Here is a 26,109-nt window from a genome sequence, read left to right on the forward strand (position 1 = left end):
AACAAAACAATGTTTTAATCCTATACTTGCCTATAGGAGATCCTCAGTTGTTGTAAACAGGTCTTATTCAAATAGAATCTCATAAGTTTAGTGAACATTTAATGGCATAGGGGGGTTAATCACTTTTTCACAATTTGATCTTATTTAATAGAGAAAACTCAGCTAAGCTACATGATGCTTTTTACAGAGTTAAAAAGTTCAAAATAATTTTAGAGATATAGCAGGTTAAAGTTGCAGGCAACATGTCCTATGCCCTTAATGCTGAAGAATAAACATTAGGGTGCATCTGTATGCCCTCTAAAATGAAAATTTTTGAGTGGAGCTTAGCTTCTTCCACCATTGCACATTTCACATTTTTCTTAAAACAACCCCCATGTGAATTGTATGGGACCTTAAATTCAACTTTCAATTATTTGGCTGAAATTTTTGTACATGTAGCAACCATCACAAAAACACACTCTACTTGTTTTGAGACAATTTAAAAAAAAATATTCATTTAGTCACTTTTTGATTTTCCCAAAAAAACTTCAAATTTCCAAAAACATGTATAATGTGTTTTTGTGATGATTTCTATGTGTAAAAAAATTCCAGTCAAAAACTTAAAGGGCAAACGTTTAAGGGCAAACTTTGAAGGGCAAACAATTTACATACAAATAAGTAAAAAAATAATAGTCTGATGTTTAGGAAAAATATCCAAACTTGCCTGTTGTTTGCAAAAAAAAAATAAATTGGCTTAAGTCATCCTGAACTTTTCAAAAAATTTCAAACTACCCAGAGTTAGCTTGAGTAGCCTGTGCGTGTAGCAATTCTGATTAAGACACTCATACATGTAAAATGTTTTTTTGATATATTATAATTTTTGCTGTATAATGTGCAAAGAGTTTATTTTCAAGTAATTTGCTGTGCACAGTTTAAAAAGGGAGAATAAAACTTGTTAAAAGGGAGCACATTTAAATCCACCGGATCAAAATCCACCCAATCAAATTTGAGAGGGGCTTACTGATCGAGGGTAAGGGTTAGGGGTAACAGTGATAGTGAAAAATAAATAAAAAATAAAATAAAAAAAGGAAAATATATATAAAATAAATTGATAAATAAAGAAAATATAAAAAAAGTTGGATGGATTTTGATGTATCTTTAAAAATAATGATACACCAAAACCATTTTTGAAACTGATTTGACTAGTTCTGGATCCAAATATAATATTGAAATTTTGTTCCACCAGGACCTAAATATGGTAGATCACTGCATTGAATTTTTTAAAGAGGTATATAAGTTTATTGTTTCTAGCTGATTGCCAGAAAAAAAAAGTTAACTGTTTGTATGTTTTAACGAGATATTTTAAACATATGTCTGCTCTTATACTTGATTAAAAACAAACAAGGTATTTTTATAAACACAAATGTATTTCAACAAATTTTCATCAGTGTGATACAATTGTTACAAAAAAAAGATTTTTTTTAACATATATAGTCTTATAATTGAATTAAATGATCAAGCAAAACATAAAAAAAAGTACATAATAAAATATAACATAAGACCACTAATTAACTAAACAAGGATAATGAAAAATCAAAATCTTTCTGCTTACATAACTTTGGTTTATTTAAATGAATGTATACGGCTTCAATTTTGACCAGGTCAAATATATTGTTACAACTTCTTAGTATTCTAAATTTGGTTTCCTTATAACCCTTTTCCACAAATGGGATTTTTAATTTATTGTTCTGCTATTGAAGATCTATTCATTGCATTGAAGTTGCTATACTAGTTTTCTTTTGCGGATTGTTAATATCAGGGTTGCCAATTTACCTGGAATCCTGGAAAATCTGGAATTTTACAATTTAGGTAAAAAAAACCTGGAAAAACCTGGAATTTAAGAAATTTTGAAAAAATCCTGGAAAAACCTGGAGTTTTTACAAATTTTAACATGTTCACTAGTAAAATTTTGGTTTGACTCAAAGAATTTATCCTATAGATGAAAAAAAATGTGTCATCACCAAAAAATTTTTTATTTAAAAAACACATTTAAAGTAGCTGTACAGTATCTTTTCAATCTTTTTATACTATTTAACACAGTTTCTTACCTTAAATTTAACTTTAAACTAAAATTATACCAAAAATGTGTACTTATAAAAACCTGGAAGAAATTTTGAAAACCTGGAAAAAAATTTGAAAAAACAAGTGGCAACCCTGTGTGCTACACATCCAGGATGATGAATTGAATCATGAAATTTTGAATTTTGTTCAAAGTATTTTTAATTATAACAATGTTATAATGTGTTGTTAAGGGCATAGGGAGGCGCAAAATAAAAATCAAAAAATAAAAATTTTATATAAAAAATAAACAAAAAAAAACAGTTTTTTTTTGTTTTTTTGTTATAAAATTTTAATTTTTTAATTTTTTAAAATTCTGTTCCGACAGAATTTTCTAAATATTGCAAGGAACATTTCCTGAAAATTTCAAGTAGTTATCTCAAAAAACGTAGGAGAAGATAGATTTTTAGTGAAATAGTCTATTTTTGCCGTTTTAGTTTGCGCCTCCCATAAGGAACCTATTGTTGGCTTTGACTTTGACCGGCTATATCTCAAAAATTATTTTGAATTTTTAAAACTTGTAAAAAGCTTCTTGTAGCTTAGTAAAAACTATATAAAATAAGATCAAAAACCAAAAAAGGGTGTTTACCCCCCCCCCCCCCCCTATGCCCTTAATAAAACAATTATTCATAATCATTTTTGTATTTAATAAATAATATTTATCCATAGTAAGCAGTATCACCCATGATTACCCCCTTCCAGAACTACTCTCAGATTTGCCACCAGCTAAGGCTATTTTGAAATTTTTTAAGATTTCAGGCTAGTTTTTTGTCAGATGTTTAAGGAGTTTGGATTGATTAAGTTTTAAAAACATTAATTATTAATTTATGTTGTGTTATTTTATTTTTGTTAATTCTAAAGTGCTGGTTTTAATTTAAATTTAATTTTTTTCTTTGATAATAATTGTAAATAGATAAACAAAGGTATTTCTTCTTCTGTAAACATTAAAAGAAGGAAAAAAAGTCCTCATAAATATTTAAAAATAAACTAATTATATTTAAGCTAGAAGTTTGGTTCTAACTATCTCATAAAATGTGCGCTTTAATAAAAAAGTGTACAATAAAACTGCAATCTGCAAATAGAAATATCTGCACATGAATTACTGATAAAGACTTTCTACACTGTAGACTATTTATTTTAAATAGTTCTATTAAAAAACTATTTTTATTATGTAGTAGCTTGTAACAAGCTCTATCTTTTTTTCAAACTTAACTTTAAGAATATATACATTGTTTGAAATATTTAGTTTTAGAACCATGGTTATAGCTATTTTTTGAGAAGTTTTGATATAATAATTCTTTTAAAAATGTTTGCCTCTACTGTATAAAACTTTTGTTTGAGATACTGACTAAAGTTTACAGAAAACTTTTTATAAATTTACAAAACCATATTTTTATTTACTTTGCCAGTATAACTGTAGCTTGTTAAAGAGTGTTAACTTAGACTAGTTTCATATTCATTATAGTAATTTAATTATGGTTTTTTCTTTCTAAATTTTAAAAAGTTCATAACTGCTATTGGTTCTTGCTATTATTAATTTAGATCAAGTACATGAGTTCTATTATGAAATTATACAATAAAGAATAGTCAGTTTTTAATTATTACTTGTTATTAATCTGATTAAAAGTTATTAAAATGACTGTTATCATAAAAGTCAAAAAATATATAGTATGACTAATTTGTTAGTTTTCATATATTATGCCATATTTTTTTTTAGTTATTTGTGTTTTATTCATATCAAATAATTGATATTTAATCTTTGTTTTTGTTGATTTTATATGTTCTATAAGTAAAAATAATCTTTTATAACCTTCTATTTTAAATTATTTAATATTTATTTTCTTAGCTCATATTTAATTTTTAATTTAACACAAAATTGTAGGTTGTAATATTATTAATGGCAACATCTTCAGGGGGGCATGGAAGACCTCCAATTGAGGATCGAAACCACAAACTTGAAAACCTTTTGTTTTGTGGCTCACAAAACTTTAAGCTTACCGTAGAGAATTTAGCTGACTTATTACTTTTGATTTATGAAGAACTAAGCAATTCCATACATAAAAGAGATAAATTCATATCGTTGTTTATTCGTAAAGGTTTAAAAATGTTATATAAGTTATATATATCTAGTTTGACATAAGATAGTTTAATTTTAGACTATGAAAATTAAAATTAATTATTTACTATATTAAAGAATTAATATGTTTGGTATACAATATTATCTAAAAAAAAAATTGTTCAAGTAAAGTGTATAAAAAAATTGTTATCTGTTAGTTATCCAAACTCTAAAATTATTTTATAATTTTGGAGTTTGTTTTGAATATTTTATTAATATCTTTTTCAAAAAATATCTAGTTTGGGTTTTTTACATGTTGTAAAACCTTTACATTTTTAATTTATATTATTTGACATAACCAAAATTTTAATTTATATTGCACAGGAAATAGAAATTACTTAATAAACATTTTTATACTATTTAGCTGTAATTATGTGTATGTATTAATGCTAAAAATGATGAAGTTAGTTACCACCTAGTTGGGTAGGTACCACTTAAAATAATAAATCTTAAAAATAACTAAATAAAAAAAAAAAGTTTCATGAATATTTTTATTAACAGAATGAGGTTAGATGAACAAAAACATTACCTTATTAAAAGTAGTGCAAATGTAACACTTTTTTTTGAAAAATATTAGTAATTCTACATGAGACTAAAGTAAATTGTATTAAAAAAAAAAATTAATTGAAAATAAGTTATAATTCTGTATAAAATGATTAAAGTTTGTCTAATAACTGTGAGATATTCATGTAGTAAGGTACACACCTTTGTCTTCTAAAAGCTTATTATTGTCTCTACTTAATATAAGAAATTTAAATACTTGATTAATATATTTTTTTGAGATGCTAAAGCAGTGGTTGTCAAGCTAATCAAATTCTGTGTACACCAAGCTGCAAAAAATAAAATTGGTGCACCCCAAGATTTAATTTTGATAAGCACCGCTAGTGGTGGGACTACATAAACTTTTTTATTAGTGCATTTCTCCTTAAAAGTCATAACTCAGTTTGTATTTACATACAAACCATTTAACAACTGATGCTGAAACTTTTTATTTGATCCTCTTTTTAATTGACCTCTTTATTTGTTTTACCTTATTTTCACAATGATATTTTAGTTATATGGCTTTGTCTTACATACTTATTAGTTGAACACTTCTCCGCAATTACTACAAAATCCCCAGTTCAGTATTCTTTAAATACATTATCAAATATTAAGGGCATAGGGGGGGGGTAAACACCCTTTTTTGGTTTTTGATCTTATTTTATATAGTTTTTACTAAGCTACAAGATGCTTTTTACAAGTTTTAAAAATTCAAAATAATTTTTGAGATATAGCCGGTCAAAGTCGGAGGCAACAATAGGATCCTTATGGGAGGATCAAACTGAAACAGCAAATAACTAGAAATCACTAAAAATCTATCTTCTCCTACGTTTTTTGAGATAACTACTTGAAATTTTAGGAAATGTTCCTTGCAGTATTTAGAAAATTCTGTCAGAACAGAATTTAAAAAAATTAAAAAATAAAAATTTTATAACAAAAAAACTAAAAAAAAACTGTTTTTTTTGTTTATTTTTTGTATAAAATTTTTATTTTTTTCAAAATTCCTTCCGACAGAATTTTCTAAATATTGCAAGGAACATTTCCTAAAAGTTTGAGGTAGTTATCTCAAAAAACGTAGGAGAAGATAGATTTTTAGTAAAATAGTCTATTTTTGCCGTTTTAGTTTGCGCCTCCCATAAGGAACCTATTCTTGGCTTTGACTTTGACCGGCTATATCTCAAAAATTATTTTGAATTTTTTAAATCTGTAAAAAGCATCTTGTAGCTTAGTAAAAACTATATAAAATAAGATCAAAAACTAAAAAAGGGTGTTTACCCCTCCCCCCCCCCTACGCCCTTAACTATATACTTAATCTAACTCTATTTATTTTTTTGTAATCTAAAAATTTTGTGCACCCCTTAATGAGTTTTGTGTACCCTAAAAATTCCGTGCACCCCAAAAAAAATGTTTTGTGTGCACCAGTGTACACCTTGACGACCACTGTGTTAAAGTATGTTGAAAGTTTTGAAATAAAGTATTGTTGTACAATTATATTTAATATAAATAAGTCAAAAATAAATATTTTAGCCCAGCCTCTTGCTCTTTCAATAAAAGAAAACAAAATTCAAATAGATGATTTTGATTTTATTAAAGTAATAGGAAGAGGAGCTTTTGGAGAGGTTAGTTGTTTCTAAAAACAATTAAATATAATTTTCATCAGTGTTACTAGAATTTAGCTAATCTTTAAAACTTTTTCAGTATAATGGAGTTCGAAAATGAAAACTTTTTATACCATATATATACATAGAAAGTACTTGTAATTCATCATATATGTAAAATTACTTTTAACTTTAAAAGTTAATATTTAATACAAACATAAATAATAAGAAAAAGTGGTAAACTATTACATAATAAGTTATAATTTTAATATTTTCTGTAGATATATGATTATACATTTAGTACAGTTTTAAAACTTTACAATTTAATTTTTCAATAAATATAACAAAACACATTTCATAACTATTGATTTATTGTTTATTACTTTTGACTCATCAAAAACATTACCTAAGTAAATCAAACTGAATTATAAGTATATTGTAGTCAGAACGTAAATACAGTAACCTGCCAACCAGGTACGCACTTTGAATACAACACAAAAGTGTGTACCCAACCGGCAGTTTTTACCTAAGAAATCTTTTTCTATAATTATATAGATTAAGCCTAACACAAACATGTTAAAAGCCATTTAAGTTTACAAACGACTACTAAAACAAAATAATTGTTATTAATATTTCATTCATAAGTTATGAAAATATCAATTGCAATGTTCTTTATTTCCTTAATTTTTCTTATATATACACTTTCTACGTTTATGTTTCAATCATGGGTATGTAAATGCCAGATTGCACTATTCACTGTTTTTGTTTATCTAAATTTCATTTTAGGCTTTATTTTTGTATCCTTTTTACATTTATGTTTCAATCATTTGGTATGTAAACGTGAATTGCAGTGTTTATTATTTTCGTATATGTAAATTTTTTACTCCCGTGGGTATACAATTTATAAATGCATAAAATTTTCTGGTTCCTATAGTTTGAATTTGTTTTAGTTTTTTAAAGTATAATTTATGTTATAATACAACAATTTTGTATCAGATATTTTAGGTTTATTTTTAAAATTTCAAGAGTAAAAAATAATTTTGAACACAGTGTTATTTGGCTTAAAGGTGTGTACCATACTGGCAGTACGTACCTAGGAAGTGCGTACTTAGTTGGCTTGTTACTGTAGTTTATAAAGTATGCTTGTTTGTATTGGCACATGCTGATCAATTCGTAATGAAAGAATTCACATACGATAAGTATAAGCAAAAAATTTTCTAAAGCTGGTTAATGGTCTATTAGAAAAATGCAATATTTTTTTTCTCGGATTGGACAACACTTAGTTGACACTCGTGAGTGTGTGAGTAATTACATAGAGGAGAACTTTTAAGATTTAATAAGAATTGAGAACTCTTTTCGGCTACATATTCTGGAAGCCTTATGTGTTTATCATTAAAGTCAAGTTTTTGTAAGCAGAAAAAGTTTGTATATCAGACTAGACTTTCTAAACTTTTTATAACCGTTTTCTTAAACATTTTAAAGGTGTAATTTTCTTATCGAAAGTTTTTTATGGTTGGTTGATTTTAGTTTGATTTTAAATCTAATAATTTTAAAAAAGTAAATAGTAAGTTATGAAAAAACCTGGAATTTCTAACAAAAATCTTTGACACCCTGGAATTTTAATTTTTTTACATATAAAATAACAACATTTTAATTTGATACAAAAATTCTATCATAAAGATAAAAAAGAATGTACTTTTTTTTTATGTTATGTGACATGTTTAAAGTAGCTTTACAATATCTTTTCTTTGTTGTAATAATATTTAAGACAGTTTTTTTACCGTAAGTTTGGTTTTAAATAAACCAAAAACTTGTTTTTAAAAAACCTTGAAGCTTATGGCACATTTTACTTTTTTATTTCAATTTTCCTATAAACTCAAGCTAGTTTTTGCTCACTCATGCTGGTTTTTATGCCTCAAAGATTGACAACCTTGATAAACTGACAACCATTTTTTATTTATTTGTTGTACTATCTGGTTTTTATAGTTTTCTTATAATTTCAATATGTTATTCTGTAAAATAATTGTTGAAATATTCTAGTTGAATTTAAACTAATGTTTGTTGAAAAGTTTTTTGTCAATAAAATTTTTTGTCATTTTATAATAAAAACTTAACAGCTAGATTAACCTCTTAAATATATTTATTTATATTAGTAAATTGAAGTATGTCTACTTGAATGCATGTTTTTGATAATAGAACGCCTTATCTATGAATATAAAATTAAAACAATTAATATTAAATAAAATTTCAGTTTTTAAACTATTGTTTCAAAAATTTTTAGTCCAGTATTTGTTGTTTATTAAAGATTATATTAAGTAAAAAAATTTAATTGTGAAATGTTTTAAGTAAAACTTTTCAAAAATTAACAAATACATGCACTTTTTTAAGTTTTAGTAATTGAATGTCTGTTTACTTTCTAACTTTTATATCTACCGGTATTCATTTTAAAGTCAATCAAGGAGTATATTTTAAAAATTTTACGTTCTTACTTTAAAATAATCAAGAATATACCAATTTTTAGGTAATTCTATACCTACCATTTCTCATCTACTTTTAGGGATTAATTTTAGAGAAATTTTAGGGATTTTGACAAATGAAAGCAGTAATTGATGTTAGAAATAAGTTTGTTACAATTAAAAAAAAAAACTAATTAACAATTTTAACCATAAAAAATTAGTGAGTTTGACAACAGAGTACTGAAAATAATCATAAGATAAGGGTCGTGGGATAATAAAAAGTTTACGTTTAAAAAAAATTTCAAATAGAATTTACTTAATACTTTCGTTATAGCTTAAATTTAGTAATAACTCCTATCAAAAAAAGAGCAATTATAAATATTAAAGTAATGTGTTGTCTTTTTTATTGTAAACTATGTTTTTTTTTCTAAGTTTTAAAATAGTTTATACGTTCGTAAAGTTATTTTTCGAAGTAAATAAGTTTGATTTGGTTTTTATTTTATTTAGCTACCAGACCTTTTAGTGATTAAAACAAAATATTTAGGTTGCAGTTGTTCGAATGAAGCAGACAGATCAAGTTTTTGCATTAAAGACTCTCAATAAATGGGACATGTTGCAACGAGCTGATACAGCCTGTTTTCAAGAAGAAAGAGACGCGCTAGTACAAGGAAACCAAAGTTGGATAACTAAACTTCACTATGCCTTTCAAGACGAAAGTAACTTGGTAAGAGTTTGTGTTAATAACATTACTATATAATAGTTATGCTGCATCTAGACTAAACAGTATTTATACACTTTAGATGCTTTGTTAGCTTTTAAGGCCAAAGTGGGAGGGGGGTCCACTTTTATTTTTATAGATTGATCTTGTTATGTAGAATTTTATCTTGGCTACCATATATTTTAACCTGCTTTACAAAGTTCAAAGTATTTTTCGAGATATAAGCGATCGAAGTTAGTGAGCTCAATGGGTTACTTATAGAAAGAGAAAATCAAAAACGCGAAAAAAAACTATTTCATTAAAAATCTATCTCCTTCAATTTTACCGATTTTCTTTAAATTTTTTCAGTATGTTATTTATTACTATAAAAATATTTTAATGTAGGATTAATTTTAAAAACTAAAGATAAAAATGAAATTATTTTCTTTCTAATATTTTTTTATCATTTACACAATTCCAACATTCAAGATATTTTTAACTACAAAAGGAATGTCTCCTGAAAGTTTAGGTCTTTATCTTAAAAAATGAGGAGAAGATTGATTTTTAGTGAACTTATAAAATTATGAGAAAATTGTCAATGTTTTATCTGAAACTGTTTATAATAATTACTATATCTTAAAAATTAAATAAATTTGTAAATACTTTAACAACTGGCTTTTAGTTTGTACTTACAGCTTTCATATAAAACCAATGTTATTATTTAAAAATTAATAATGTTTGACCTGCCCTATGGCCTTTTAGTACACAATAAGTAAGGGCAATATAAATTTTGAATTTTTCAGAGTTTTGTTTTGTTTATTTTAATACTTTTCGATAGTTCTCTTTGGTTTATTGGTTTTTTCTGCTGTGGGTTTCTATGATTTTTCTAAAATTTTCAGCGGACCCTGCTTATAAAATTGTATACAAGAATATATAATACATGTTAATATTGATTAAACACTAAGTTTTACTAATAAAAATATTTAACTGTTTTGTTGAACATAATAGTTATTCACTTAGTTTGCTACAATAGCAGGGTTGCCACAAGGTCAGGAAAGTCAGGAAAAACTAAAATAATGACAAAAGTAAGGAAAAGTCAGGAAATTTTACATAATTTGAAAAAACATCAGATTTTGTTAGTTCAATTTTACAAAGTTCTTTATTTTCCAAAGCCTTCAAATGATAAAAATTTAATTGAAAATCCTTTGAAGTCTGATTAAAATTGCAAAATTTTCAAAGAAATTTACAAAATTACTAAATTTTCAATGCCTTTATCTGGTATAAATTAATAAAATAAGTGTAAAAAGAAAAGAAATGAAGCACACAAACTGTGGCCAGATTAAGAGAAAAGACTCTTTGACAAGTGTTAGGGCAGCAGATGAGAAAGATTTAAATGAAATGAGGTAAATGGTTTTAACTGCCAAGAAAATTAAGCGGTATGCAGACCAGATGAAGAAAACCATATTCATTAGATGAAGAGGTTGAAGTGCTAATAAAGAAACAGAAAATCAATTTTAGTACACATAAAAAAAACTGTGTTTGATTAAGTTATTTATTCTTTTAAGGTTTTAATTGTAAAAGTTAGTTATTGTTTTAAGTTTTTAATTTTAAAAGTTCCTTATATGTATTTTTGTTTATTTTGATACATTTATGTTAGGAAATGCTAAAATATCGTGTCTTTTTTCAGACTAGTTGTGTTTATAAGTTTGAAAATACAAGTATTTTGCTGATAGAGCTGTTTATTGGCAATAATATTGCAAATACATCAATCATACACAGATGGTTCAAGTGATGTAATGGAAGTTAGATGATTGAATTCAGCAAAAAAAAAAAACTGTTGTTTTAACCTGTATAAAAATAAGATTGAAATCTTTGTATAGTTTTAAGTGTTTAATTATGTATTTTGAAGTAAGTTTAAATTAAGTGTTTGATTTAGAAAAGTCAGGAAATTTTTCTCAGCTTGATCCGTGGCAGCCCTATAAGCCTTTGATCTTAAAACATAATACATATAGGATAATATACAAAAATAAACTATGTATGTAAATATTTTGACGTTAATTTTAGTTGTATAAAATTACTTTGAAAAATAATTTCAAGTATAGTGACCTGCCATTTATGTACGCACTGCAGTTATGGTACGCACTTTTTAGCTAAAAAACGATGTTTTCAAAAAAGATTTTTTAAAAGTAGTAGTACAAAAGTAATATATTTATAAATAAATTTTCTGTATTGAATTAAAATAATTTAAAACTAAAAGAACCAGAAAATACTTTGCAGATTGTATATAAATTTCAATATTTAAAACAAATATATCACAGTTTATTTATCTAACGAGAATTACGAACAGCTCAATTTAAATATATATACCCATGATTAATTTAAAAACATGGAGATAAAAAGTTCTTAAGAAATTTATACTAAATTATATAAACGAAAAAAATTTAACTGTGCAATCAACATTTACATACCCAATGATTGAAATATAAATATGAAAAGCATATAAAAATTAGAAATAAAATTTTGATAAACAAATATGAAGAACAGTGCGATTGAGGTTTACACACCCCATGATTGCAACATACATGTAAAAGAGCCATTAAGTAACGATATTAATGAAAATAAAGAACATTGAAATTGACACTTACATACCCCATTATTGAAATATAAATGTAATAAGCGTATGCAAATCGAAATTAAAAAAAAAGTGAACCCTCACATCTATGGTCAATGGATTGGTGTAGAGAAAGACCTATATACTAAAGGACAATTACAATGAGTCATTTTAGAACTAGATACTTATAAAAACATTTCTGTTGGTGTAGGTTGTCGTTTGGGCTTAGCAGACACTTTTGTTGCTCGAAAGTTCTTTTCAAAATATTTAAAAAGTTTTTTAAAGCTGATTGTAGCTGATTTTACCATTTTATTCTTTGCTGTTGTGTTTTTACCACGACAACCAGTTAAAGTGCAAACATTGCTAACTAATAAGTAAGCGGGAGTTAAATTTTAGAACCCTAAAATAGCTTTTTTGAATATATACAATTTAAAAAAAGCATGACTAAAATTTAAAAGTATATGAACAATATAGACTAAAAGCTTAGTTGGTTGAATAAAAAGTATATGTACATAAACAAAAACTTAGTTTATTGCGAATATTTGAATTATAAAAGAACAGTACATATGTTTCATAAAAACAGTAAAAATATTTGAATTTATAAAGTTCAAATATTCGCAATAAACTATTTAGTGGGCTCTGAGGAAGGTGATATAGTTTATATAATCATAACATTTCTAAATAAATACTTACATAACTATTCAAAATATAGGTTAAAGCATTTGTTAACAAAAGATCCTAGCGAAACAAGTTCACTGGAATAAATAATAGTAACAATTATACAGTATCCTTCTTTTATTACACTAACACATGTTTCTGTGTGTTAGTGGATTAACACACTTTAACGGAGCTCTATAAAAAATAAATACTGTAAGGAAAGAATAGAAGCTAAAGTAGGTATATACATATGTCCATTAAAAATAAAAATAATTGCTATATATTTTTATAGTTAAATGGTTAATAATAGATAAAATACTTAATGTTAAATCCGACTGTTATAAAGCTATATAATATTTGTAATTATTAATTCTAAGTTACATAAATTAAAGTAAAAATACAAAATAAAATAACTAATTATAATATAATAATAGCTTGTCCTGATGTCTATACTATATATAACAGCTTGATATTGTGAGGTAATTAAAATATATATTTTTGAATGATTACTAACCGGTAAATATTTAGAATTAGTACTTCCTTCATTTCATGTAAGTAGTTTGTATTATGATTTTATATTTTGTTTTGTATTTTTACTTTAATTTATTAAATTTAGACTTAATAATTACAAACATTATATAGTTTTATAACAGTCGGATTTAACATTAAGTATTTTATCTATAATTAACTATTAACCTATAAAAATCTATAGCAATTATTTTTATTTTTAATGGAGACATGTATATACCTACTTTAGCTTCCATTCTTTCCTTAAAGTATTTATTTTTTATAGAGCTCCGTTAAAGTGTGTTAATCCACTAACACACAGAAACATGTGTTAGTGTAATAAAAGAAGGATAGTCTATAGTTTGTTATTGTTAAATACTTACATATAAATACATATATAAGATGAATACTCAAGATTTCTAATATTCTTTCAACAAATATGTCTTGTTTTAATGATGAAAATTTTTGTTGTGAATGATGTTGCTTTATTAGTTCATTGTAAACTTGAGTGGTTTTCAACATGTTTGAATTTGGCTTAGTGTAGGTAATTAAAGACCAACATTTCCTAGGTACACACTTCCGGTTGGGTACGTTTTTTTGCGCTTTGAAAGTGCAACCTAGGCAGGGTTGCCACTCGGTCAGGAAAAGTCAGGAAATCAGGAAAAGTCAGGAAAAATTTAGAAAAATTACAAAAGTCAGGAAAAGTCAGGAAAAAATGGGGGGTTTTGAAAAAAAGTCAGGAAAAGTCAGGAAATTTGATAAAAAAAAAAAGAAAAAAAGTCAGATTTTGTCAGTTTAAATTTACAAAATGCCTTGTTTTCCAAATCCTTCAAATGGTTAAAATTAATTAAAAGTCCTTTAAAGTCAGAAAAAAGTTCCAAAATTTTCCTAGAAATTTACAATTCTTTTAGATTTAATTTTTAGTGCCTTCATCTGGTATAAATTAGTAAAATATACTTTTAAAACTGAAACATTTTTCTATTAACATATTGAACAGCTTTATATAGTTCCAAGTGTTAGATTATGTATTTTAGAATAAGTTTAATTTAAGATTTTGATTTAAAAAAGTCAGGAAAATTTTGGTAAAAAGTCAGGAAAAAGTCAGGAAAAGTCAGGAAATTTTACTCAGCTTGATCAGTGGCAACCATGCCTAGGTGGCAGGTTACTGTATATATTTAACTATTTTTTTGATAACGAATAACCTGAAAGAAAAACAAATGTAAACACAAATGTACTATAATGAGCTACAAGTTATAATAATTCTTTATATCTTATTATTTAGAATGGGGTTTGAAATTTAATTATCATTGGATCAAATCTAGTTTTCTAAAAAAATATAATAATAACATTTATCTAAAATTTGTCCATAAAATTTAGTTTTTTAAATATTCAGTACTTAGTTATGGATTACTATGTTGGAGGAGATTTACTAACTTTGCTAGCAAAAAATAACGACCAGCTTCCCGAATCAATGGCTAAGTTTTATCTAGCTGAAATGGTGATAGCTATTAACTCAGTTCATCAAATCAACTATGTTCACAGGTTAAAATAAATTTAATAAAATATTTTGAAGGATGATATGATGTAAAAAAGGAATCTTATTGTTTAATTAATTTGTTAGTTTCAATGTAAGTTAAAAAAGGAACACTTTTTATTTAAAACTGTTAACAGTTCGCTTAGACTAATGTTATATAAATTATTCTAAAGTGATATATATTTTCAACAAAATGATTCTATACTGATTTTGCTATAATTTTCAAAGTATTTTAGTATATTTTAAATGAATTATTAAAACTCAACGATTAGTTAAAAATTAATTTTAATTCTTTTTTGTTGTATGCCTGTTACTGCATACTTTTACTTAAATTTTTATTTTGTTTAAAATTAAATTATGTGCAAAAAAAATTTGAATAAAACTGTCAGTACTTATTTAAGTGTTTAAACAATATTTTAATAATTTATTGTCGTTGTTAAGGAACAAGTTGCTTTGTTTGTGTTTGTTGTTAATATATTTTCAAGTCTTTGAGTAACTTAAAAATTAATAGTATATACTATTAAATTATTTAAAAACAACTCTTTTTGTAAAATATATTTTATTTACTGACAATGTTTGCTCGTAAAATATAAACAGCTCTACATAGTCAAACTTCCTAACTTTTTCTAGTTGCTTAGATTTTATACAAGCTCTTGATTGATTGGATCTCTACGGTTTAACGCCTTATTACGTTATGTCTCATAAAAATATATTTCAAAGATTAAGTTTTTCAAAAACCAAATTCTAAGTGTTTATTTTAAATTTAACTTTCTTAGATTTTATCAGTTGTGAATCTATGTATTAGTTGACCTTACTTAACTAAAAAATATTTAAACAAGTTTTATCCTCGACTTTGTTAAATCAAAATTAGATATAATTATGTCAAAGAAGTATCCTATATAATTATTAATTAGTTGTTATATCCTATTAGTTTTAAAAAGTTTAATATTTTAAAATATAAAATAAAAGTGACTATTAGCAACAAATTAAGGAAGAAAAGTAATTAAAAAAAGTTTCATATACAAATACTTCAGCAAAGTTGTATCTCTTAAAGAAAAAAGTACAAAAAGTTTCAAATTTAAGTTGCAATAGGTAATTATGCTAGTTATATAACATCCATGATAAAGTTTCTAAACTATATTATGACAACGACTTATAATAGGGTTGGGACACGTACGGCCCGCTCTCCAGATCTGGCCTGCCATCAAAAACCCCTGGCCTACGAAGTATTTTTAGAAAGTAAATTAAATTAACCTTTTTAATAACAAATAACTCAAAATGTGCTATTATAGCGATTTTTAACACACAGTAGTGCTTAAAAAATAAATATTTCATCACAATTTAGGTATTATAGAGTTCTTTTAAAATTTTTATAGTATAGTTTTTAAAAATTACACGGCCCTCCATCATTTTTAAAATTTAACCTAACTTACTAAAACTGTTTTATGTTTATTACAAAACTATTTTGATTATACTGTTTTTATATTTTTGTAATACGGTATATTTTAGTCGTTGTATTGTCATTGTATAAAAGTTTAGTTTTACTATAAGTTAATTATTTGATAGTCAGTTAAATTAGTTTTGATTGTTATCAATTGTTTTTGTCTTTTATTAATCTTTTGATTACTTTATGATTACTTTGTTACTATATAAATTTAATAAAATCTTATATCATGTTAGCTTTGTATTCTACTGATGAAAATTACTCGAAAAATATCTAGTTTAAAGAAAAGCGTGTCGTGTTTTTCTTATTGTCTAGTTTTTATAAAGTTTTGCTTCTAAAGAGGTTTTCAAGTTTTATTGTAAACTTTTTTATTTACTCGGCAACCCGCAAAAAAATCGTTGTGAATTTGGCCTGCTGATTAAAAAATTACTAAGCTTATACTATTTATAAAGTATTGTTTTTCTCATTTATATTAGGAGGCTTTTGTTACAAATTAGTATATTTAAAATGGACTAAATATTTTTTTACAATTAAGTATTTAGTTAATGTTAGAATCCAATTAAGGTTATTTATGCATTGAACTAGAGAAAATTTATCTATCTTAAACGGGTACACAATTTTTTTTATTCGGACAGTTCGAATTCTTAAAGAACGTTTATGAGGCCATATCTCAAAAAGTAATATATATTTGAAGAAAGAAGCGGTTGTAACTTTATTAATTACTTACGGTTTTTTTTTTGCAAATTTTATAACATTTTTTGAGATATGGCTTATTAAAGTAATTAAATGTAGTAATTTTTATTAATTATTAAAGTTCTTAATTTTAATAATTTTCCTTCAGTTGTTTTTTTATAATCATAATCTTATTAATTAGATCCATACTCGTTTTTTATTTCTAAATAATTTATATTACTTTTTGAAGTATGGCCTTTAAACATTATTTTAAGAGTTTGAGTTGTCCAAATTTGAATTGTCATGTAACCTTCATAAACTGTTGTAACTTGATATCATCGAAAGTAGTCCATTTCATACATATTAGAATTATTGAATCTTTGATAGTCATTACCTTAATAAATGTTTTTTTTCTTTACTTGAAGAAATACTTGGTTTCGTTTTCTCGTTACATATATGTTTTTAGTAGAGGGAAAAGTATTATACTTCAGTAGTGTTATTACATTACATAAACATATGTTTGTTATTTGTTATGTAACCATATATAAATATCTTAGTTTTAGTTATAATTAAAAATTACTTTAACATACTTATATGGCAAAAATAGTTATAATATGACCAACAAATCTTTAATTTCTAATTTAACAATATTTCAAAAATAAAAAAACATACAAGACGAATGAATTATATTAACATAATTTTGAAATGAAAGTTTTATTTTGTTCAACAGAGATGTGAAGCCTGACAATATTTTACTAGATGTAGATGGTCATATTCGACTTGCTGATTTCGGTTCATGTTGCAAGCTCAGTCAAGATAACAAAGTATGTTAAATTTTTAAAGCTCGTTTATTATAATTTTTAATTAATGATATTTTTTAATAATAAGTTTCAAGTTGAAAGTGGAAGCCGGGCGGTTGGTACACCTGACTATATTTCACCTGAAATGCTACAAGCAATGGACGAGAACAGTGATGCTTATGGATATGAAACTGATTGGTGGTCTCTTGGAATCTGCTTTTATGAAATGCTGTTTGGAGAAACTCCTTTTTATGCTGAGTCTTTGATAGAAACTTATGGAAAAATAATGAACCACAAGGTTTCTATACTGAAAGATAAAATATGAAACTCTAAATATTTTTAAAATTATATATAGGGTTATATAAAATGTTTTATTAAAAAAGAAAAATGGTTTGTATTGCTCTAAATTGAATCTACTAAAAATCAGTAGGTTCATAAACCAAAAATAAAATTCAAGTTTTCTTGAAATACTAAAAGTTAAAGTTGGTTTTATATCAGTTTGTTTTTTATAATTTTTATAAATTTCTTCTTTTATAATTTACTTTTGTATAATAGCTTAAATATTAAAATGTATAAATGATTATCACCTGGTCTGTGTGTCAGAAAGTGGTCATATTTTTTTATTTCAAGTTAATAGAGGTCAGTCACTTCAAATACTACCTATTTTAATAAAGTAGGTAGTATTTGAAGTAGAAAAAAATTGTAATGTGTTTTGTTTTTGTTTTAAACCTTTTATTTACAGGGTTGCCAACAAACCTGAAATCCTGGAAAAACCTGGAATTTGAGAAATCTACCACACAGATAAATTTTTTTTGTCATCATCAAAAATTCTTTTTAGTAAAAAGCACATATAGAATAGCTTTACAGTACCTTTTCAATATTTTTATACTACTCAGCACAGTTTTTTAACCTTAAACTTAGCTTTAAACTTAAATAGACATAAAAACGTGTACTTTTAAAAACCCGGAAGAAGTTCTGAGAACCTAGAAGAAATTTCTCAAAAAAATTATTTATCACCTTTGTTTTTCTTGCAGCGATCCTCAGTAAATATTACACGTTAAACTTTTAACTAAATTCCAATAGTTTTTTCTTTTTAATTATAACTTTTTTTTTGCACTATTTCTTAATTTTTTATAAAGTATAGAGCTTATAGTCAAATTAATGTTTTTTTTAATTGAAAGTTGCTAACTTTTTTCATTCGCACACTCGAATAGGTCCACGTATCGCTACTGTATAGCAGAATACTGCATACAGGCGCAATAAACCTTAAACTTTAATCAGATACTTAGTTATTAGTTATCCCAAACTTTTAAATCAAAGTAAAATAATTATTAAAAGAAGTAACCTGATTGAAAGAATTAAAATGTTATTAGCAGTTTTTGTTTTTATACTTTAAGTTGTGTTTTTATTTTTAGTACTAATGCATATTTTTATATTGAAATACTCTTAAGTTATTAGGTAGTTTCTCTAAAATGCAGACTATTAAAAAGCAGTTGGCTATGAGAGTTCTAAATATACTCTTTAGTGATTAATACTTTAGGCACTTAAAAATAAAGTTACTTAGTGATATTATTACTTATATATTGTTCTTGGAAAAATACAGAAATTAGTCTAAAGTCAATATATTTTGATAATATTCCGTGGTTGCTATGTTTTAATAATGTTATTATTTGTTACTTTGATTAAAATAAAAGTTAGTTTTAAACTAACAGGGTAAAATGGTAAATTTTCCTGAGACTGACAACCCAGTATCGGATGTGGCTAAAGATCTCATTAATAAGTATGTTAATGAATTCTAAATGTTTTTCTTTATTTTATTTTTTACTTACAGTTTATTCTAACGTTTTTGAATTATAGGTCTTTGAACAGATTTTTTGCGGTACATAACTTGTTTAAAAAATATAACAAAACACATTTATATATTTTTTGAATTTATTTGAGTACTTTCGTTGTACGTCTTATCAAAAATTGTATCTTAATAAATTAAACTGAATTGAAATTAAAATAAAATTATACTGTAGTTTAAAGTTTTAAAATATAAAATGACGTAATAATCGAATTTTAAAACTAACTAAATGCTTATACTGTAGAACTTTGCTGTACTATTAAAACTCGTTAGATTATAATCAAACTTAATAAATCAGCGGTAAAATATTTATTTAACTATCGAATCCAATTTGAATTTCAGTTATCAGCTTTCTAGGAAACTCAAAGTCTACTAAAAGTTAATATTTATTTCACATTTTAAAGTAAGAATTGACCTAAAAGGATTAACGTTTTTCTTGCATGATAAAATGTATTTTATTATTTACATAAAACAATTAATGAAATACATGTTTTTTATAAAATCTAAGTGTCGCACCATTTCAAATTGATTTTTTTTAACTTAAATGAAAATACTTTAACTAAAGGATTGTAGATAACATAAGATAACATACATTTTAATAAGGTATTTGATTTCGTTTTTTTACTTTCACTATTTCTAAGAATCTTTAAAAATTTTATTTTGTTGTTCTTTATATTTCTAAAATTATTGCTATCTAAACTTAAAAAGTTGATGAAGTATAAAAAGTTTAGCAAACTTCCTTAAGCTTTTATTAGGTTTATACACTTTATGATTACCATATTGTGTTTATAGCAAAATAAGCTAGTTAAACTTGTTGAAAGCGATAAGAAAATAAATTGTAAATTTATCAGTCTTTTTCTAATAAAATAACTAGTAGCACATCAGTATAATGCTGAAAAAAACAGGCTGATTTGTGGTAGAGACGGGCGGTTAGGTCGAGGTGGAATTGATGACTTCAAACAGCATGCCTTCTTTTCACAAATAGACTGGGATAATATTCACCAAACCTCACCTCCTTATAAACCAGAGTTCTCCTCCCCGACTGATACTTCAAATTTTGATACAGAAGATATGGACGAAAAACTACCTGAGGACAGTTTTCGACCGCCACCACGCTCTGACAAGGCTTTTAGTGGTTATCACCTTCCATTTGTTGGATTTGGGTACACTTCTAATTCGTCAGTCGATGTTTTTTATAGTAATACAACAATAAATTTTCTTTGAATGAACACATATGATTAAGAAGTTATTATACAGCAGACTTTTACCTGCTTGTGTTGAAATATATTATAATTCTTAAATGGTAAATTAGAAAAATATGTTGTAATTATTTCAAAGCCTTAAGTATTATTATCTAGTTTTACATGACAAAAACTCTAAAGAAACACTAAAAGTAGTTCTAGTTTGCCATTAAGTTATAAGTTTTATATTCTCTGTTTATTTACAGCACTTTATTTCATTTTTTTCCATAGCCGTTAATGTTAAAGTTTCTAAACTTTAAATATGAAAAATATTTAAAAAAAATCAGTATCATGTTACTTGATAGATGGTTATAGAGTTTAGTGTTTAAAATAAAATTATTTTTCTGAAAAATTAAATCTCTTTAAAAAAATAAAGCAACGGCTAGCCACAAAATAAGTAATATTAAAAACGAAAATAAAATATACAATCACGTAATTCAGTGGCATTTTCATCATAAGTCGCACTGCGAAAAGCTGAATTGTTCGTCACAAACTTTTGCACGACGGCATCGCGTAAACACTTTAAAAAATACAGCTGCCTATCACTCGCTCAATTACCTTTCTTCGCACAACGCAGTCTAACCAACACCCTACCAGAATGTTTTTACCTTTACTGTTTATAATCGTATTTTATTTGCTTTTTGTGTTTTTTTTTATTAATTATATTTTCAAGTTAATGTTGTTTTATTTCAACCAATGTATTACCCTTTTAATTTAAAAAAATGTATTTTGATTTCTAGTATAACAATTTGTTTAAGTGATATGTATAAGTGTTTTGTTCTTATATGAAAATTGTTTTTAAGTTTTTACTATTTTAAACATATTTTGAAATATGTATTAATCATAATCCATCATTTAAAACTTTTATCATTTATATTGACTACGTATTATTTTATTAAGTTTGCTATTTTTTAGTGTTTATATGTTTTACTATAAATTACAGTTTTGTAGTATTATTAAATATTTTATTAAGTACTTAAAATAAACTATAATTTGAGTATTAAAAATTCTATAAAACATTTTACACATAAAGTAACTTATATAATATTTTAAAACTTTAACTGTGTTTATACTTTTCTTTCTAAAAACATAACTAAAATAAGAATAATTTTGTACTTGTGTTTCGTTTTTAAATATATAAGATATCATTAAACAAGTTAAGACAAGGTCTGTGTTTAAGGTTAAATACAGCTTCTTGGAAACTTAAAATAATAGTTTAATGCATCTGGTTACAGTTATATCTTATAATTGTATTGTTTAAAAAAAGTTCAGTTTTTGTTTACTGTAAAAAATACTAAACAAGACTAATCAATTTTTATAGATACTTGAGTGACAAAAATCCTTTACGGTCTATACAAAAACTAAATGGTGATACAACGAAACAGCTTTTTTGTAGTGTGGACCAACAGAATAGTGGTAAACAACCACCCAATAAATTAAGTTAGTGTATTTTTATATCTTTATGCGTTTAATGAAAAAGCAAACTTTCTTAAACTTGTATATTTTAGTATAATATTGACAGTTTAAAGTATGAAAACTTCACAAAAAAGTTGTTGTTTTAATTCTTAAAACACTATATTATCATATTGATTATATACTATAAAGAGTTTAAGTTATAAGAGATTGTCTTATTTTTTTACTTGTTATGAATCTTTTTTTACAACTTACCACATAGCCATCTTTTTATATAAACTTTTTTTTATGTTGAAAGTAATTATATAAGAGACTTTTATTATGGAAATTAGTTAAAGAACTAGTATTAAACTTGCTTTAGCTAATGAAAGCATTAAAATTAATTATAAGTAAGTGTACTATAATATAGGTTTTAAGCAATATCAGTTTAAGTTTCTAGTAAAAAGTTTAAAAAACTCACTTAAGTATCTAATAAATAAATAGTCACCATATATACTCGTAAATAATAAATTGGTCTAAACTTTTTGAAATAACATTAAACTAATTAATTTTTTAGAAAAGATTAATCTTTAAATCCGTTGAATCTACAATACAAAATAAAAATAAACTACAATTAAAATGTATTACTATAAAGACTAAATTCTTTCTCAGTTAGTATGTTGAAGGTTTTAATAGTTCCTTGTGAAAGAACTTTATAATTAAAGTATAAAAATTTTATTACTTAGTTTCAATTTTTCCTTAAACTTTTAAATTATTAAAATAAAAAAGCAGATGAAACATTTATTTTCATAAACGAAGATAACTGTTTTTTGGTGAAAAAGAATAATAGAATTGATTAAAAATCATTTCAGACTAATAAAAAAATTGAATTATGTCTGTTTCTGAACTTTTTTTAATAAGTGTAATTTCGTACATCTAAGTTTGTAGTTTCTAGAATTTATATATACAGAGAAATTTACGAAAACATTTATTATAGTTTTTTTATTATGACTTAAAAGTTGTACAATATTACTTTCTTTTTGTGGAAATTTGTTAAGTTTCTATATGAAACTTCAGAAAGTTTATTTTTGTAAACGAAAGTATTATTTTGTATAAATATGAAATAAGTAGTTTTTTATTTAGTATAAAAATTTATGTTGTAACAGATGAATTAAAAATATCGGAGATGTCAGCGGAACTATTACAGTTAAAGCAACAGCTTGAACATGCGAGTATACAAACGAAAGAAACAACTTCCTTACGAGATGAAATAAAAGGTTCGTTTCTCTTTATAAATGGGTCGTGCGTGCTCATGATGCGATGCAATTTAAACTTACTATTGATTGTTGAATTTATTTTTAATTTCATACATCATTTTTTAAAGTCATCAAGTTGTTCTCAACAATTTATAGTAAAATAGTTGCAGTTTATAATATCATTTAAAGCTTAACATGTTTAAACTTGTTTACTGTTAAGCGCTTTTTAGCATTTTACAGGGTTGCCACACACTCAGGGAAACTCAGGAAGTTTTAGTTTTTTATTTAAACTCAGGGAACTCAGGACAGTTTTGATATTTTTCTAAAAAAATCAGGTAAGTTTTAAGATTTTTTTAAAAAATCATAGGGAAAGTTTTTTCTAGATCTAGAATGAGGTTTAGTTGATTCAGTTTCAATATATTGTTCCAAAAAAAAAAAAACATTTATTTTTAAGTGTTTTTTTAGAAATTTTTTAGCCTTGCGGCTAGTTCTTCAATATTCTTAGAATTAACATTGAATTTTTTTTCAATTTTTAATTTTATATTTATTATGACTAAAGTTAAACAAAAACAAGCAGTTAAAAGATATAAAAGTTGTGGTTAACTATGCATGTATAAAGATTTAACAAAAGTCCTTAAGGCTGTGTTTTTGCTTCACAATTGCTAGGCAAGTGTTGAACGGGGCTTTAATTTAAATAAAGAATTAATATTAACTAATATGGCAGAGATGACAATAAGTTCCCAAAAAATGATCAACGATCATTTATATGCATTCAGTTTAAAATTAAGTACACTGGAACTAAGTTCTGCCTTGTTAAAACTTTTAAAATCTTGCAAGGCCCAATATTTAGCATACTTTAAGCAACAGCGCTTTGTTAAAGATTTTCCAAATAAAGGTGATGATTTGAGCAAGTTAGGAGCTCAAAAAAGTAAACTAACAAAGCAACTCGAATGTTTATGAAGACTTTGACAAATATACTGCAGATGCCAACAAACAATCTGATTCCGAAGCAATGAAAAAAATACAATGAAAGAAAGGAGAAGAGCTGCTAAGGATAACGCTGATAAACTTGAAAATGAAATTAAAATACTAATTCAAAAATTGCTTACCTAAAAAAAAAGTAAATATTAAGATATTTTTGATCGACAATAGATTTTTATTAGGTAATGTGAAATTATTTTTAGATGAAAATTATGTTTTTAATTTTTAAATAGATTGTGTATGAACATCTTAAACCCATTAAAAATATAAACTTTTTACTTTTAGATTATATTGTATCAGTTGTTAGGTATTAAGTTGTACTTTGATATGAGGTAATTCTTTAGTTAGTTCTTCAATTTTTTTTTTTGCAGGTGTTTTTACAGTAATGTTAAGCTTTTAAATTTTGTTTACTGCATTCAGAACAGTTGCTAGGAAAGACATACATTGTAGTTATTATATATTCATTTTAGTAAGTACTTCATGTGGAAGTTATTATTATAGAATAACTTAAGTTTGTCAATTAAAATGTCAAAAAAATTTAACTATTTTCTATTATGTATAAAATTAGCTAAAAAGTTTACACAAAATTGTGCACAAATTTTGTTTTTTAATTATGATTGATTTAACCTTTTTACATTAAATTTTTGAAAACAGATTTTTTCATTAGTTTAGTAAGCATCTAATGCAGGAGCATACGCATACAACCTCCCTTTTATTATTAAAGAAGAAAAATGAGCATAAGGTATAAGTAATTTGCACCAGAAGCAAAAAAAAAAGGAGCCATAAAAAAACTCAGGGAAGTTTCTGGTCACTCAGAGAAGATTTTTTGACTCAAAAAGTGGCCACCCTGATCTTACAGCCAGGTGCACTTCTTTTAGACATCCTTAGAGTTATAATGTGTAGCTACCAAAAAAAAAGAACTTAACTTAATACAAATATTTTAAAAGAGGCGTTGTTCATTTTTATATTTTAATGAAAAATATCAATTTGCATTTTAATAAAACCATTGTATGTTGTGGTTTTTACTTAATTGTATTTTGTACTGTACTTTCATCATGAGTTAGTTACGGAAGATGGTAATTTTATAAAAACATGAAAATAGTGAGTTTAAAAATTGGTATGTATTTAGAATTAAAATTTTTAAAAAGATTTTCGAATCAGTAGCCTAAGTTTCATGTAAAGTTATACATCTTAAAAAAATAAAATAAGTCAAATTTAAAACTTTAGTTGTATAAATTCAAAATTAAGAACAAACTTAAAATTTCTAAAAAAATTTTTTTTTAACATTTTTTACGGTTGTCAGTACAAATGCTTAAAAATTCTGCAAAAATTCAAAAACAGGTTAAAAATAAATTTGCGAATCAATTTTAAAATCTAAATAAAAAAGTTTATATTTGAACAAATTTTATCAGACCTAAAGCAGTAGTTTTCTAAAATATAAACACTATTTTTTATGTTTTAGTTTTACTTTTACGTTGGTAACTAAGCTACCAGTTACTTTTTAGCATTTTCTAAAGTTCGAAGTAGTTTTTGAGATATTAACGATCAAATTTACACAGTTCAGTAGGTTCTTTATAAAAGGCAAAATTAGATTATTTTGCTAAAAATCTACAGTTTTGAGCAATCTTTTAAGCTTAAATAATTTAATTTATAATCAATTACGA

The 26,109-nt window shown here is 25.0% G+C and overlaps 1 protein-coding gene across 1 annotated transcript in view; it reads left to right on the top strand.

Annotated features, from left to right (window-relative positions):
• Window positions 1–3,983: 3,983 nt before the first annotated feature.
• LOC145838490 (serine/threonine-protein kinase MRCK alpha-like) overlaps window positions 3,984–26,109 on the top strand; it is a 61,339-nt gene continuing 39,213 nt past the window's right edge. Inside the window, exons 1-10 of the mRNA XM_082946093.1 lie at window positions 3,984–4,193; window positions 6,281–6,372; window positions 9,352–9,531; window positions 14,673–14,821; window positions 17,660–17,753; window positions 17,818–18,027; window positions 19,442–19,509; window positions 20,481–20,753; window positions 22,138–22,256; window positions 23,375–23,485. Coding sequence (XP_082802219.1) covers window positions 3,995–4,193; window positions 6,281–6,372; window positions 9,352–9,531; window positions 14,673–14,821; window positions 17,660–17,753; window positions 17,818–18,027; window positions 19,442–19,509; window positions 20,481–20,753; window positions 22,138–22,256; window positions 23,375–23,485 — 1,495 coding nt within the window. The 5' untranslated portion in view covers window positions 3,984–3,994. The remainder of the gene's footprint in view (window positions 4,194–6,280; window positions 6,373–9,351; window positions 9,532–14,672; window positions 14,822–17,659; window positions 17,754–17,817; window positions 18,028–19,441; window positions 19,510–20,480; window positions 20,754–22,137; window positions 22,257–23,374; window positions 23,486–26,109) is intronic.

The sequence above is a fragment of the Thalia democratica genome, chromosome 6 (assembly GCF_965202585.1).
Source record: "Thalia democratica chromosome 6, ktThaDemo2.hap1.1, whole genome shotgun sequence".
NCBI classification, from domain to species: Eukaryota; Metazoa; Chordata; class Thaliacea; order Salpida; family Salpidae; genus Thalia; species Thalia democratica.